This window comes from Ambystoma mexicanum, chromosome 1q (assembly GCF_040938575.1).
Source record: "Ambystoma mexicanum isolate Mex_15411 chromosome 1q, UKY_AmexF1_1, whole genome shotgun sequence".
In the NCBI taxonomy this organism is placed as follows: Eukaryota; Metazoa; Chordata; class Amphibia; order Caudata; family Ambystomatidae; genus Ambystoma; species Ambystoma mexicanum.
Genome location: NC_090922.1, coordinates 928,850,872 through 928,868,017, shown reverse-complemented (window position 1 = coordinate 928,868,017; position 17,146 = coordinate 928,850,872). Strand labels below are relative to the sequence as shown.

The following is a 17,146-nucleotide window of genomic DNA, read 5'->3' as shown; positions in this document are numbered from 1 at the left end:
CCTATGTTCTATATGGATTTGCATCTTGGTTCCTGGAAAACTGCTTTACTGGTGTCAATGACATCAGCCCGTAGGATCAGTGAATTACAGGTGCTGTTTTCAGAGAAACCTTACATTACCTTTATTTGACGTGAGGTGGCACTTCGAAACACACCCTTCATTTCTTCCTAAAGTGGTCTCATAATCCAGCATGAATGACGAAATACTACTTCTGGTATTCTTCCAGGACCCCCAGACAGAGGCAGATAGAATCCTACACGGTCCTGATATTCTCGAGAGGACTAGACTTCATTGGGCATCGGACAGACATTTTGTCAAAAACTAAAACAGAAAGATGGATTGAATCCTGCATTAGTCATTATGAGCTCCAAGGCAAGCCCACCCATGGCGGTTTGCAGGTACACCTAACTAGGGCGAAAAAGCGCAGCAGTAAGCTTTCAGAGGCATGAGCCACAGGAGACAAGCTACAAAGCCTCTCAGTCAGCTTCCTACAGACACTATTTCGTGGACAGCAGCTCTAGAATAGATGCTTGGTTAGGGCAAGCACCCATATGCAACAGTTTAGGCTTTTTCCAGACATGGAGTTGTATATTGCTTGGTATTCTCCCATAGGTGTGGGGGAAAAGGTGACGGGACATAGGTATAAGTAAAAATTACTCACTGTAGTGATTACTGTACTCCTAGTCCAAATTCCCCTTTCCTCCATACACCCAACTTCCACCCACTAAAAACTTAGCTAATCCTTCCGCTCCTCTCACCGGATAAAGGTACTGCATCAATATGTACCTATACTGACTCTGAATGTATTGCTCTTTAGATAAGATGAGGGGCCAGGGGCGTCTGGGGGGGGGGGGGACCCTACACGGCGCCGGGCTGCACTACAAAGGTAAGCTTCTTTTTCTTTTCTTTTTTTAAACTACACGGATTCTACAGACAGTATTAGCCGCAGCGGCAGGCCAACCATGTCGGTAACAGCACCACAGCCACCTCGGGTTATATGGCCTCAGTTACTGCATTTTAAACCACCTGCAACAGTCCAATCAGAGATCCATAATCACTAACCCTGGTTTGCTGCAGGAACGGATGTAAGAATGTGGCTATAGTAAATGCCATTTAATAGGGTTAAGGACAGCGAGCAGTTTTTAGGACTGGAAATATGTAACATGTTTTCTGTTTCTGTGTGTACAGACTACAACTAGACCTCTTAAAATATAGGGCCCCTGAAGAGATTGCTGTAAGTAGCTGGTAATTCTAACATGCCCAACTGCCTTCTTTTTCATTAGGTGGAATATGGCACCCTTTTCCTTAGCTATATAATGTGATTGCCAGCTCTGAAGGCAGGCACCCTCAACTTAACTGTCCAAGCTGACCCCCGCCTTGGTATTGATTCTTCTCTCACCAGCCCCAGCCAGCATAATCAATGGTGAGGCATCAAGGGCGTTGTAGTGCAACACATCTGGAGAGCCACAGGTTGCAGAAACCTGCAGATCATTTTTGGAGCCAAGACCCCTTTTGATAAGGATTATCTCATCCTGCTGAAGAAACATGGACCATCGCTGCTGCGAACCAGCATTGCCTCCAGCCAAGTCCCAGCAAAGCCCTACTCCTTTGCCTGATTCCTGAAGGCCTTCATATGTGCTTCAACCCCATGACCAGTGGGACAACCAGTCTCTAACCCTTCTTAAGGATACAGCACTAGGAAGCCTTCAGAGGTGTTACAGGACCACCCTGTGGACTGACCACCTGTCAGTACGGAAACCAGTACAGTGAAGTAGACCAGAGTTCAGACTTGTGACTCTGCTGATCCTCAACTGATGAGGCAAAAAGCCTTCCCGTGCAGTTGCAGCTCTCCAGCTTGAAGAGGGGGTGTTGCATGTCCTGCTTCTCTCTTTTTGCCACAGGGATTATCTTCCACCACCTGACTGTGGTGTGTGCGACTGGCGCTTTCTCGCACCTGCACGGTGTTCTGGCGGTCATGTGAGGTAGTCCATATGGTGGTGGTTCATCGTTCCAGGGTGGTCCAGCTGCACAGTCAAAGGAAATGTCTCGCCAAGGCAACTAACTAAGCAGACCCAAAAGCTGAAGTTGAAAGTGACGTCTGCACCAGTGAACCCTGGACCCCTTCAACTGATCCAATACAGAGTGGGCCCAGCGGATTCAGAACCTCTAAATTTGTTTGACTGAATCGGAGTACAGGGGTTGAGTTTACACACCCCTTTCTGCCATTATCCTTCTATATGGTTCAACTCTCCCTAAATCTTAACACTACCTTTACCTTGCTTGGTCGTGATCGGTGGACTTCTGGCCAAGGTTCTAGACCATCCTGAGTGAAAGAAATTCCATAGAATAGGTTATTTGAACAATGCTCGCTCTTGGTAGAGCGGGTCCCACACACTTGTTAAGTTTTTAAAGGGGTTTCACCCTAAATAACCAAGGGTAATCCAGACGTGGACCCTTTGCTCACAGTGCCATAGAGAGACTCAGCCTCACCTTACTGAGTAGGCCCAACAAGGGCCGAAACACATGTCTGAGGTTGCTGATGGTACTCCTGTTCAGAGGAGATTTTCTTACCATTTCCGTGCATGACTGCCCTTGTGGCTGGGACCAGACTTGTATGCAAATGGATATTTCTCCTCTGTGAAATGTTGGTGAGCTAAATCGTGGTTGTACACCGTTATTAGTGGAAGAAATCCCATAAAAGAGGTTATTTTGATACATTTTCATTCCCAGTAGAGGGGCTCCCACACTCTTGTTAAACCCTTTGCACATGCATCTTGAATCTTGCCTTGGACAATGTTTCCTGTCTTGAATGGGTATTTTCCTACACAATTCAGTGCACTGGATGAGTTTTTTAATTAAAACCTCTTCATGCACCGACTGCCCGTAGTTAGTCATTTTGACTTTCTACAGTATACTGTTAAGTTGGGAAAGACTAGACTTTGAGGTGCTCGATGTCACTCGTTTTTTGTTTTCATTAGGTGGATGGATTATTATTCTTCTCCAGTTGAAGACAGTCTTCCTTCTTTCATTCTTTCATTCTCTTGATGACTATATCATGGTCAGCCAGACCTGTGGGATGATGGTAGCTCCAGCCTTTTCCCATCATTGATGGTTTTAGAACTTCACTAAGTGTTTCTGCTACCTCCATCTAGATTCCTGATACTGGATCGTGCATGGTTTCGACTGAAAGCTTGTTGCTACATTAGTCAAGACGTTGTTCTTTGAGGTAATCATTTCTGTGTTAATGGAGAGGAAGCCCTAAAGCCTTCTCTCTCTCTCTCTGTCTCTCTCTGTCTCTTTGTCTCTCTGTCTCTCTGTCTCTCAATCTGTGTTTTTTAAATTGAAGAGTTGATATTTTCTTGTAAGTGATTTCAACCCGGCACTTCACCTAAGTCAATGCCTAGCGTGTGATGCACAGCTGAAACCCTTAATTATTTGTGTCTTAGTTCTTTTATTTCTGAATGATGTACCACTTATATCACGCCCCTCTCTTTGAATCCCCCCCCTATCCCCCATCGCCCCCGGGTCACACTGAACCAGGAAGCAGGCTGGTTTGCAAAGTTAAAATATTTATTATGTATTGCACAATATATATCACACTATTTTTAATGGTTGTACAATAATCACCAATGGGGTGATGTCACACTAAACAATCTATTTAACCATAAGGAGCAATGATGGAAAAAATAAGGCAGCACAGAAATAATACTTGTGTGTGTTCAATCAAATGGCAATGTAATTAATATTTCCCCTGCACACTCTTCAATCCCCGCCAAAATGCAATAGGAAGAAATAGGAGAGAGAACAGGTTTCAGGAATGCAGAAATCAATACGGTATATCAATCCCAATTTCCGCCAGCAAACACAGAGAGAAACAGGAATGATTGGCAAACGTGTCAAAAATGATTTTAACATTGGCTTGAATGAATAGGTAAAAACACTGAAAATGGTTTAATTCACTGAAATTATTGAAATACTAATGGGAGCCACTTTGTATGGCATCAGACAAACACGAGCAATGATTTAAGAGCGATAAGCAAGTCGAAAACGTAACTTTGAGGTCGGGTGCAATGAAAAGCTATTTCACATGTTATAGATTTGAGCCAATTGCGGAAAAACTATAAGGAGTTGAGATGCGGTTTTGGGTTCTTTAGAAAGCTTAGGATGTTAGCTTCAAGTAGACACTTAAATCTTGTTTCGTAAGTATGAAGAAGTTATGAACGTTTTCGTGGAGGTCGTCTTTTTTTTTTTTCTTCAGAAAGAGCCCGAATGTAAAACAAAGGCGCTTTTAAAATACAAACAAGGTTTCTTTATACTAGGAATGGACTATGAAGATACAAACTACATGACAGCACAGCCACCAAATCAGGGCGTCACCAATTAGGTTTTTGTCCGTCGGGACGCTTGCCTTTCTTCAGATGCAATATATGAGCGCAAATATGATTTTAACAATATTATTACAGAAGGACTATAGGAGAATCGAGAAAGTTCAGGTACGACAAAAAGGATTTCTACCAATACAGTTCTGGATATGATATAGATTTGATTTTGATAGGGATGACTATGGACAGTACATAGGCTAGTGACAATCCTATACTATGGATACTCACTACCAATGTTTTGAATGGAACCGTCAGTGATTCTGGTCAAAGATTTCTGGGACAGACTGCTGGGCACACCGGACTGGACGGTTCAACGATCAGCAAGGCCCTCTGGACACCGCACGGCAGGACTGGGCTGGATCTGCAATGGCTCTCTGGTCTACACAGCACTGCACGAGACGGGGTTTAACCTGCCCTTCTGGTTATGAAAATGATTCTTTGGCAGGCAAGCAGTTACAGCACAGCCTGGCTGCTCTTTGGTTTCCCCTTTAAGTTGAGGGATGGGTTCTGTAAATTAGGCCCAGCTGAAAGTGGTTCAGCTATGCTCTGAGCCTTTCTGCTTGCAAAGTTTTTGGAGTCTGGAACAAGGAGTATGGATGTATCTCCTTCAAAGTGCTTCGCTGAAATCGGGATGGTGGGTGGATCAGTATTTCTCTAGGTCCTAAGCTGTCTCTATTTGTGTTTCATAAAGGGGTGGGTAAGCTGAATTATCCTAGGCGCACCCACTAGGTAGTTCATTGGCTAAAGTCTGCGCTCTCACTTGATTGGAGGGGAAAACGGAGTGTCATCATGATGATGCGGTTTATGAGGCAGGGAAAACCTCCCCTTTGCCTTTTGCACATAAAATCTATTTTTGATATAATACATCTTTATATGTGTACAATCTTTATACCACTGACATACATAGATCACATATTTGTTGGAGCACATATTCTTCCAAGCCCCGTAGCTGTGAGATCTTGGGTCTGGAATTGACAATATTTCGCACTTTTTATCCGGGACACATCTGATTCGCCCACAATTTTATACATATGTGCGCATGATATGTGGGCATAATCGTATGAAGTTTCGTGCTTCTGGCATGAATACAATTGCTACAAAACCAGAATTTTCACAGTGCCTTCTCAGAACATCGCACAGAGTTCTGGGTCCTTTTAAAATGCGCACAAAAATATGACTAACAATACTGTAATTTTACAATTTTTAAAAATTCACACAGTCCTTTGTCAGTCTTTTTAGAAATATGCTTTCTGTGCATTGAGAATCAACAAAAATGTCTATCCCCGCCTCCAATGGTTTCTTGTAGCTCAAAAGCAATCTCCGCCTTCTTCCTCTGGCAGAGGCCACTGTTGACACTTACAATCTGCATATCTTTACAGCCAAGTAAGGTTAATTGTCTCCTCCAGGAGCAGCAGCCCAAATCTCCTCCCCTCTTAATCAACACGTGAATGTGAATTCCTGGCCTTTGGTGAGAAGCGGGAGAGATGCCTTTTGTTGGGGAAAAGGTGGGGAGAACTGGTTTGATGACTCAGTTTCAGCTAAGTTCACTGTCAAATTATAACATTTTATTTATTTAAAATAAAACTTGCAATTTTTAATTAAGCAGCTAGAACTCTGTTAAAGTCTCTAAATCATGGAGATTAAATAGTTACAACCTATGTTCCTCTTAATGACAGGTCACTTAGATTTAAGCCATTTGATCTTAATGGTGCAAATTTGCAGTTTAGATGCAGGCTTTTGAAACAGTCACAGGCGGCCGCTGGTACTGTGCCCATATTTTGACAGATTTTCACAGGCAAGCACACTTTTTACTGTGGATATTTTGATGATGGATTCCACTTTTCCTGACATTGTGGGTTCATATTGATTCCTTAAATGAAGTGGCGGGTAACACCCAGCAAAGATATTGGATGTTTTGTGGTGTTTTGGTCCAGTATTTTATATTTTCAGTAAACCAAGAAAAGATTGAAGAGCAATTTCTGGGTTTCCTTGCAATAAAGCACTGCCTTTCATGCAGTTTCAATTTTTACTTGGTGGGCAGCCCAGTGACAGGTTGCAGCAGTGAGGTCTCCTTCCTACTACTGACAACAGGCAAAGTAGATTTGGCAGCCATCCTTTCCGGTTTAAAAGCACAATTTTTCATAGGTTTTGGCGCGCATAGGGCTTATGCGGCCATTTTGCTGATTCTGGTGCCACCAGCCCCCAGGGATGTCGCAGGGCAGAGCCTAGTGGGTGAAAACATCCCACATTCTGTAACCAGAAACCACAATAACCTTTTTTGTGATGCTTCGACAGGAATTTCTATAGTTCTATGCCTTTCCTTTCTTTGACAAGCAGTCTGTTCCAAGCCTGTTGAACGCTGTGCTATGCAGTTATCCCAAATGTGCTTGGTAGACAATATCCGGCTCCCGGTGGCTGCATGTCAGGGCATTAATAAGGTCCCATTCACAAAACCACCACACCTGTTCAGCATATGCAGACTGTTTCTTGCCTTGTGCTTCTATGAAGAGACTAAGGCTGCTGGGTCTAATAGATCCATGCACTGTCCTCTCTCTCCCTTGTAAATGGGTTCCTGCATATGTCTGTTTCAAAGGGTGGTGAGTAGAGTAATAATGGTGGGCAGTAGGCCTCACACCTGTTTTTAAAAATGTCTCTACTAGTTGATAAAGGGGTGGGCTCTCTCCTAGTCCTCCCGCCTGACCTTTTTATTTGAGATAAATATATTGAAAGGAACAAAATCAGCCTCACCTATGCTTGACTCTACAAACTCTTCTGGTGAGGTTTATTTGCAAACCCTCCTTGGTTTATAGAAGTGTATGTGCCAAAGTACCTCTCTATAGCTAAGGACGTTTTCCAGCACATGCTTGGAGGTAAAATGTGGAAAAGTCACTAGAAGGTAAAATAAATACTACCAGTTTAGAACATGACACACAATAGTGTAGATCCTTCACGGTAGTAGTGCTCTAGGGATTTGCTGTAAACAAATGTCTTCCCTATGATGTACAACATCTTCACCAAGCCTCTTTTTTTTTTTGATGACCTTGACAATCTGGGTATCACGTACACCAACTATACTGATGACACCCAGATTCTCATTACTATCACTGGTGACCATATTACTGACTCAACCCTGTTTAACAAAATCTATCTCATTATCCAAGCATGGATGGCCAACCATGGCCTCTGTCTTAACGATGAGAAGACTGAGCTCTTGCTCATTGGTTCTACAGTAATACTAAATAAACTAAGTAGCCAATTGAAATCATTTAATATTGACGGTAACAACATCAAAGTATCCAAGGAGGTAAAAACCCTAGGCTTCCATCTCGACAGCCTTAAACTTGAAAAGACAAGTCAATGTCACAGCATACACTTGTAAGTTAATGTGTGTACACCGTTCCTCTCTACATCAAGCTGTACTACTCTGGCCAGGGCACTAATTCTGTCCAAAAGAGACTACTGTAATGCCTTATACCTATGGTCAAGCAAACACAATGTCAACAAACTGCAAATCTTGCAGAACCATGCTTTAGGAACTGCGTTAAATATTCCTAAAATGCAGCACATCTCTGATGTTAGACGCAATACTAAATGTTATCTGTGAAAGACCGAATTAATTTCAAATCACTAACCCTCACCCACAAATGCCTCGCCAACTTGGCCTCGAAATGCCTAGCACATAAATTTGCCAAAAACACATCGGATCGACCTACCAGAACCTTACACTCTGATTGCGTCAGGGTTCCTAAATATAAGCTTAAGAAACCAGGGCTAGCGGCTTCCCTGTACTGGCAGCCAAATTGTGGAATTCCTTGCCTGTATCCTTAAGATCAACACTGTGACACCACAGTTTTCAAAAAAACGTTAAAACATGGCTTGTTTCTCATGATGTTTAACTTTGTATTACCATACCATACTTGTAAATATCCTTAATGTAACCCTGTAATATATAATGCCCAATGCTCAACATAATCGTGTAATGTAAATATTTACTTTGTATCTGTCTCAACTGTATCTTTGTCCCTCTCTTATATGTAACCTTGTAAATGCTCCCCGATACCTCCGGGTTAGGCGCGCTATATAAATAAACTACTGATAAAAATGCAATGGGAGTGCCTGAAGTTGCATTTTTAGTATGGGTTGAACTATACTTCAGTGTGAGGGGGCATTGGGGCTGAATATTGTGTTTTAAAGTACTAATAGATAACGGCACAGTTCATTGGGATAATTGTTCTGAACTCCTATGACGGTGTACATATTAAAACTAAGTAAAATTCTGAGGTGACAAAGAATGATTTGTTGAAAATATTTTTTTCTAGTGTTTTTTATGTGGTCTTGTATGTGTTATTTCATAGTTAAGTATTTTGACTGTAATTTGTACAATAAACATGTATGCAACACGTCAAAGGTTAACAATTTAATTGACTCTTAACTGTTTTAACCTGGTTCCCAACTCAAAACATTGTGAATGCTCAGTTATAACCTTGCTTTATCGCTGCTAATTACAAAACACCCAGCACCAATAGAAAGCAAGGGCTGGCTTATAACGTAACGCAAGTCAGAATTTAGAGGTGTATCTGAATTGGTTTGGTAATAACATCAGGAGAAGGAGGGGAGGAACATAGATGGTTTGTATTGATTGATGAGTGAGCTATATTTTTGTATGTGGAATGTTAAAGGTCTGAATTGTCCTCGGAAAAGGAAAGAAGTGATGTCACGATTGTGGGGAGCAAGCACAGACTTTGTTTTTCTGCAAGAAACTCATTTAGTGGAGGAAGCGAAGAATTGTATGACCAGCACAAGATATGTTATGTTACTTGGCATTTATACTAATATGTTGAATTGTTATGCTTCCAAATCCAGAGGAGTGGGAATACTATTCCAAAGGGGATTGGGTATGAGTGTAGAGGGTCACTATGGATGATGAAGTAAAAGTGCTTCTAGTTGATGAGATTTATGAGGGGAACATAACGGGAAGCATCTTTTTTTACAAAGTAAACTTCCTTATTGCAGAACATGCGTGGTGAACATACCATATTGGTGGGAGATGTGTCCTTGACCACAAATTGGACCGATCTGCCTTGTGTAGATATACTGCGATAGGAGTAAGTAGAGCATTTAGAACATTACATAGTTTTGACTTAGTAGACTGTTGGAGAAGGCTGCACCCAGGAGCGAGAGAATACTACTTTTTTTCACCAGTTCATGATTCCCACTCTAGAATTGACTATTATTTTTTTAAATCTCAGATAGACTTATTGAAAAGACCAGCAGTGTTGAGATGATGAACGAGGTCTGTCAGATCATTCTATGACTAAACTGGAGATAGAACTGGGTAGTGCAAGGTACATCATCTCTAGGTAGCGTCTGAAAACATGCATACTAAATGATCGAGATGTATTGAAACATTTAAAATCATTTATCAATTCTTTCTTTGAGATGAGTGAAGGTACAGCCGATAGATTAATAGTCTAGGACAGCTTTAAGGCAACTATTCATGGGGAATTTATTAACTTGACATCTCGTGCTAGGAAGTCAGGGATGGGAATACTAAGCCTCTTTGTGAATGAGTCTAATCAGCTACCGAAGAAATACCAACTGTCAAAAAGTAGTGAGGATAAGATAATCATGGATAGAGCAAATGAATCTCTGGGATGTGAAATAGATTTACAAGGAGACAAGGGTTGGTTCGATATCGAACAGAAATATTGGGGGCGGGTGATGAGGGTGGTAAAGTACTAGCTAATAAATTGAAAGGCATGGTGGATAGATCATATATCCAGAGAATTGTAAATTACCAAGGTGTATTGATGGTGAAAAGGGAAGACATATGTGAATGCTTTAGGTTTTTTTTTATAAAACATTATATGCTGAAACTCAATTTACACCAATAGGTAATTTAGAGGAATTCTTCAGGAAAATTGAATTGCCAAAATTATCAAAGGCACATGCAGCAGCTCTCAACCAACCATTTAAGGATATGGAGATATTAAATGCTATTGATCAGCTTAATATGTGTACATTTCTGTGCCTGGAATGGCTACCAGTTGAATTTTACAGAGACTTTGGGCCTGAATTGGCTCCAATTCTAAGTCGGTTGTATAATCATTTTCTGCTTAGGGAATCTTATGTCCAACAATGAGGGAGGCGTGTATCACGGTAATTCAGAAGCAAGGTAGAGATCCATCTAGCTGTAGTAATTACAGGCCAATATCGCAACTAAATGTAGATGCTAAAATATTTACTAGAATACTGACTAATCGGTTAGACAAATATAGTGGGGATTTAATTGATCACCCACAGGTTGGATTTATGCGGGAAATACATGGTTATGATCACATTAGAACCATCATAGATATTTTGGGGCTCCCAAAGAATGAAGTGGAGATTATTTGATTCGTTTTTATGGATGCTTAGAAAGCGTTTGGTTGTGTCAATTGGAACTTCTTATAAATTATACATTGACCAAAATGGGGTTTGGAAATACATTTTTGAGTACTATCAGAGCCAATTAGTGCCAGAGTATGTGTAAATGGGGAACTCTTGGCTTCTTTTTCCTTATTTTGACAGAACCAGACAGGGATGCCCACGGTCTCCCTTCCTCTTCAATCTAGCATTAGAACCCCTAATAGTTTATATTAGGCAGGAACGAGGATTAATTGAGAGTTTAGAATGGGGGCTGGTGATGATATGACCATAATTTTAGCCAGCCCAAAAGATATTGGGGATAAATTAAAGAGTATTTTTGAGGAAGTAGGCCTCTTATCAGGTCACAAAATTAATTGGGAGAAGTCTGTGGTTTTCCCACTGGACATTTCAAATCCGTGCAGTGATTTGAGTGCTTGGAACCGTCAATGGGCGAACACGAGTGTGAAGTACTTGGGCGTACATCTGGTCTGGGATCTGAAGAAGATAGTGGACTTTAATGTTGTCAAACTGATAGAGGCCCTTCAAAGGGATATTCAAAACTGGGCTTGCTTAACTCTCAATATTTGGGCAAAGGTCAATGCTATTAACCTTTGCACTGGAAAAGGTGGACGACCTTCATAAGTTCAGGGCTAGAGATAGGATCTGGTGCTCATGGCCTTGAACCCCAGACAAGCAACGACCAAGACAGATGAAAAGAATAGGCGTACCCAGGACAATGACCAACCAGCCAGATGCAGTGATGGAGAAAGAATATGCAGAACGTAGAAACACAACCAAGGAGAACCAGGCAGCTCGTGAGGCAAGATGGAGCAGCCAGCCAGCAAAGACTGGTCCCATGACGAAAGCAATGGTTATGGGCAACCCAAGACAGCAGAAGACATAGCGGAGGTGGAGTAGTGGTATCCCACCACTCTTCTAGGCAAATGTGGCTCCCTACCTCAAGCTGCTTGGTTCAAGAGCATTTACTAGGGAGCCCGCACAGAAATAACCCAGATATGGCCAGAGCATGGGGGAGCCAGTGCAGCTTGCAGGCGATGATTGCTTAGTGCTCACCTTCACGTTGCTCAGCTTTTGGGTGCAACTTGAGGGATGAAGTGCAGGGCCCTAGTTACGATGAATGATGGAAATATGCAGGTACAAGGGGCAGTATTTTGTAAAATTCCACAGATCCACTCTGAAAGCACCCCAGCGTATGCAGGAGCTCGGGGAGGCAAACTCTTTCTTTCACCATTCCTTCCTTACCACCGCCGACAGGGGTAGGACCCAGGCAGGGGGGATCAATGAGGTGGGCGCCATGAGGGGGGGTCACCACAATGATAGTCGCTGTTTGTAGGGTGACTAATCCTTCTCCAAACACTCCCAATAGACTTGCTTTATATGAGTGGTGAATTCTCTGTGCTTGCACCGGCTCTTGAATCACACTGCGGCTCAACTGATGCCTTTCCCAGCACCCTTGAGGCTGGATCCAAGCACAGTTGCTCCCCGGGTCCGCTGCACCCTTGCATGGCTGGTTCCTGCGTCCTGGCTCTTGTTCCTCTTCCCCCGCATGTGTCTGCTCTCCTTGCCAGAGTAGGCAGCAAAAGCTTTATGATGTGCCTTCTGCCGAGGCTACCTTCTTAATACAATTAGGTGTACGACTCAAGACTGCATGGCAGGGGGTGAACAACACTGAAGTGCCAAAAGCCTCCGACGGCCAGGACTAGAGAACGCCTCCTCAGTATGGGTACGCACCACAGACTTGCTCTCACTATACCTGAGCGTCTCTACAGTAATGCAGCACCGCCCGGCGATGCAACTCTTCTCATGCCCGCCTCGCTTCTCCCACTCAGCGGGGTCCTCCTCCATTCGCCACCGCACTCCACTCTTAATGAGACCAATGGCAAGGATTTCTTCCGGTGGGGACATAGAACCACTTTCATGCACTTACTCGCAGTGTTTTTCATGTTTTTTTAGGGCAGTTCCACAGATCATCTTCTGTGAGTTTGTATTCCTCTTCATCTTATACTGAATCTTATTTTGTTTGCCCGATTCCTCTTTCTAGTTCCTCCTTAAAACCATCAGTAAGTTTGATCCCTGGCCCATCACAAACTGTGGCTGATTATTTATTATTGGGGAAACAAGTGTTGGTTATCATCCCTAAATGGTGCAGTCCATCAATTCACAATACAACTCTGCATCATCACACACCACAACTATGTTATAATTTAGTAATTTACTCAGAATATAAAGTAACTAGTTAAACATATAAAAATAACTCAGGTTGTCCTTCAGTCACTTAGAAAATGCATTAAATCGGATGATAAGATACTGATTTGTTCTTGGTATTGCCAGGTCAGAATAGGGGCAAACGTTCTCAGTGGCAGTGGCCAAATGGTAGAATTTCCTAGCATAGGCTTTGAAAGTCATTACTGATTTGAAGAGACACTTGAAAATGTGGCTTTTCTACTAATCAGACTCATATTATTTATATTGGCTCTTGGGATGGGAGGCCACCTGCATGTATCCAAATGGGTTTACAAGCCTCTAACCAGACCATGTAACATAGACCAGTGCACATTTCTTATATAATTACACTTATACCATTGCCCCATCATGCATCTCCCCTTCCCTGGCAAATTAATTGAGAAGACTGTCAAGATCTGATTGCATAAAAGGATCACTTAGCATAGGTTTCTACAGGACCACCACCGTCCAATATATTAACAGCACTCTCCACATCCTGGGCAAATGGTATCGTTGACTATTCGGCCTATTTGACCTTTCTGCCACCTTAGATATTCTTGACCCTGAAGCCCTTCTCAATATCCTTGCTTTGAAGAAACAGTCCTGCAGTGTTTCGCCTCCTTCCTCTCCCAACAGGGACCATCCTGTCCAGATGGGCCCCAAGAGCTCCCGGCCCCCCACTGCTCCTTCCTGTCCCCTGCCCTCTTCAACCTCTATGTGGCACCTTATTACCAACCCTGACTTCAATGTACACCAATATGCAGATGGCACACAGCTTTACCAAAGGAATCTATGTAATCCATTGGCGTGGGCTCTGTCTGCCACACGTCCTAGCCTGTATGTCAAGCACCTGCCTGAAGCTCAACCCAACAAAGAAAATAAATATTTCTCCTAGCAAATCCCATGAAGCATGTCCTAGACCAGAAAAGCCTGACCAACATGAAGCTAGATGGCTGAATGCCTCAACTTTCACATAGTACAAAATCAGCTTTACCTTTGACTGTGGCCTCTCATTCAAAACACACGTCTACAACAAGACCCAAAAGGCAGGGTACCAGATCATGTTTGTCGGGGAGAATTCTCATTTCTGTGCTAATTCCCTTCAACCTTCGAGAACCCCAGCTCTTTTTGTGGATTTTTTAATTTTAACCCTGGAGTGAGTGAGACCTTTTTCTCACTCTCTTGTGTTTCAACCTGATTTGGATTATGTATTTCCACTGTTTTTGGAGTCTGACAAACTCCATAGGCATCTACTTTTTGCATGGTGATACATAGCACCTCCAGTGCAGTGTCACAGAGTAATCCTATTAGTTTATCGTAAAGGTTTAAATACCTTTTCTTGTGTGAACTACTGTTCCCAAGAATAGTGAAGTGAAATTGACTTTACTTTTTCTCTTTGTAGGTCCAGCATACCCCATGTTGTGGAGTGTTGGGGGGGGTTACCTAGTAGCCCCTTATCCTACACTCTCATGTAAAAAAAATGTTACCCTTACTACTTTAAATGGCTGGTGGCAGTGGTTTAATTTTCCTACGATTGTGCATTTCTACCGCAGGGTGAACCCTCAGCTGCAGTACAGCACCCATGGGTGACCATTTTGTCAAAATGGCCCCTGACTTCTTTTTTTGCCATTTTCTGTTTGTGAGGTATTTCTTGGGTTTTACTCTGTGCGTCGAAACAGATTTGAGCCCTTTGTTTGTCTTGCCTTTGGCAGGCTTCAGCCCTGAAGCGCTCCTCAGGCTCCAGTGTGTCTGGAAGGACAGCCTGTAAGGGAGGGACCCGAAACTCCCCTGTCCTTTGTCTCTAGGAATGCCTGAATGCAACCAGTCCTGATTGGCTGGCTGACTGTCCTTTTAGGACAGCCACCCTTGCTGTGTGATGAATGACAGCCTAGGCTGTGCATGAATGGGAGAAACCTGTTTAAAAGGCAAGGGTTTTGGGACTAGAGCTAGAGTCGACCAGTGGGAGAAACACCCGACGGAGAAACCGTGAACAAAGCTTGCTGCATCCTCCTGGACCTTTGGATTGCCCGGTGAAGCCCTGCTGCTGAGCTGAAACTCCTTTCAATTCTACAGAGAAGCTCTGGAAGGGACAACGTCATCCCTTGGGTTAGTGGGACCAACTAACCCCGAGACGAACTCCACTGGACCATCTTCCCCGACTGGCTGCACTTCTTGATTGCTGCAGGAACCGAATGCCAGGGGTCGAGTAATCCGTAGTCGAGTGCAACGTCTGAAATCCGTCTAAAAGTTCCAGTAGTCTCCTAAGTACTCTCCAGAAGCAGGACGACCAGTGCTGGAGTCCCCTCACCAGAGTGCAGGACCCAAGAAGTGAAGGAAGCCCAACCGATATCCAAGATCCGCGACGGTGCTGTTTGCTAAGCACTGAGACCGCAAAATGCTGCTGAACCAAATAGAGCTTGTAGCTGCCGATAACCTCCCAAGTACCGCCACATGAGCCCTCCAGACATCCTCCCGCTTATGCCCCTGACTGAGGCTCAGGAACACGGGATCTGCACCACTGTAGCAAGACAGAATCCAGCTGGACCACTCAAACCAGAGGTACTGTTTAGACTTGGGGTACTTACCTCATTGTCTTTTTAGCTGTGCTCTTCTCAGTTGGGAATTGCAGTGGCTTTTAGAGTGGATTCCAACTCTTTTTCTCACAGGCTTAACAGCTTGTGACCCTACAAGTGATTTTCTACAAACTTTTATTCAAGACTCAAACCTAAGAAGTGCCTCAGCTCCATAGACTGTGTTCCAAATGACTTTGGCTGTCCTGGCTCCCTGCAGACTCGTCCAGCCCATTGACTTTGATATTGTTTGTCCCTCATAGGTGGTAACTTGTTTTAGACTATTAATGCTGGGAAAGGCTTGTCTAGATTTCATTGGAAGATTTAAGTGTCCTTACATATACTGAGAACCTGTTTAACCTTGTCTTTCCTTACCACTTTTCCTTTCTGCAGCCTCGGAATCTGCAAAGTATAACTAGTGTGAAATATTAATGCCATTACTGTCCTTGTGATTGAAGTCGCCTCAGGGTGTAGGAATTATGTAAGAAGCATATCCAAAGAGTATTCACTAACTTGTTCCAATTCTGAAAAGTAATTTTTAAGTGTATTTACATTGTTACATGAATTTTCTTTTTAAAGAACGCCTTTTTAAAAATTGATAATTAAATAACTATAACTGAAACCTTGAGTGCAAGTGTTACTTGGCTACTTGTTTTTACAGATTTCATTTGTTAAGCTCTACAGCCCACATTTACCCCTCTTGAGATAGGCCTGGCTGCTCAGTCACATTACCAACTTTTGTACTACAGACCTATACCAAAAGGTGGGTTACCTAATACCAAGCAGATACGTTTTGTGTAGTCTCACACAGTGTGACTACATCAATTCTTACCTAACAATGCTCCTCGACAAAGGCAAACCCTTCATCCATCGCTATAGTTTTCAATCAATTTGTCATCTCCCACCTTGACCATGGCATTGCTCTACTCGCAGGAGTTCCAGATGCCAAATGTGCTGCTCTGAAACAGCATACTGGAGCATGCCTCATCATAGGACTAAGAAAAATCTACCTCCTCACCCCATCCTCGAGGAGCTGCATGGGCTACCCCTACAAACATGCATCATGTTGAAGACCGGCTGCATCATCTGCAAAGTAGCCACAACCAAAACACAACTAGCCGTGGACGAGAAACTCACTATCTCCATAAGCCAATGTACCACCAGAAGTCACAACTTTGCCAGACTGGGAACAAACCTAAGAAGAAAAAAATAATAAACATGCTTTTTTGCTTGGCACCCAGTCTCTCGACCAAAGCATAGAACACTGCTCCCTTCCATCTTGCAATTCAAGGCTAATCCAGGACCAGGGTCTCGACCCAGGCTCGATGGCCAAAAGGTGAGTAGAATGGAATAAGGAGACAAAAAAAGATAAGCTAAGATAAGGAGACAAAGGCACTTGTTCCCAATGTTATCATCTGGAGGCACATTGCATTTACTTACTTCCATGACTCCAATTTTCTCAGAGGACCTTGTGGATCATATGAGGGTTGCTGGGGCTCGATCCTCTGATGTTGGTTCCAGTGAGAGGTGCCCAGGAGGTGC

General features: G+C 43.1%; 1 protein-coding gene across 6 annotated transcripts in view; it reads left to right on the top strand.

Moving 5' to 3' along the window:
• Positions 1-17,146, top strand: part of CDC14A (cell division cycle 14A) — a 1,359,412-nt gene that overhangs the window by 990,295 nt on the left and 351,971 nt on the right. For 2 of the 6 annotated variants that reach the window (XM_069641578.1, XM_069641581.1), the window contains one exon: positions 9,396-9,487. The exons of the other annotated variants lie outside the window; for them this stretch is intronic. In XM_069641578.1, coding sequence (XP_069497679.1) covers positions 9,396-9,485 — 90 coding nt within the window. In that variant the 3' untranslated portion in view covers positions 9,486-9,487. The remainder of the gene's footprint in view (positions 1-9,395; positions 9,488-17,146) is intronic. 6 annotated transcript variants of the gene reach the window in all.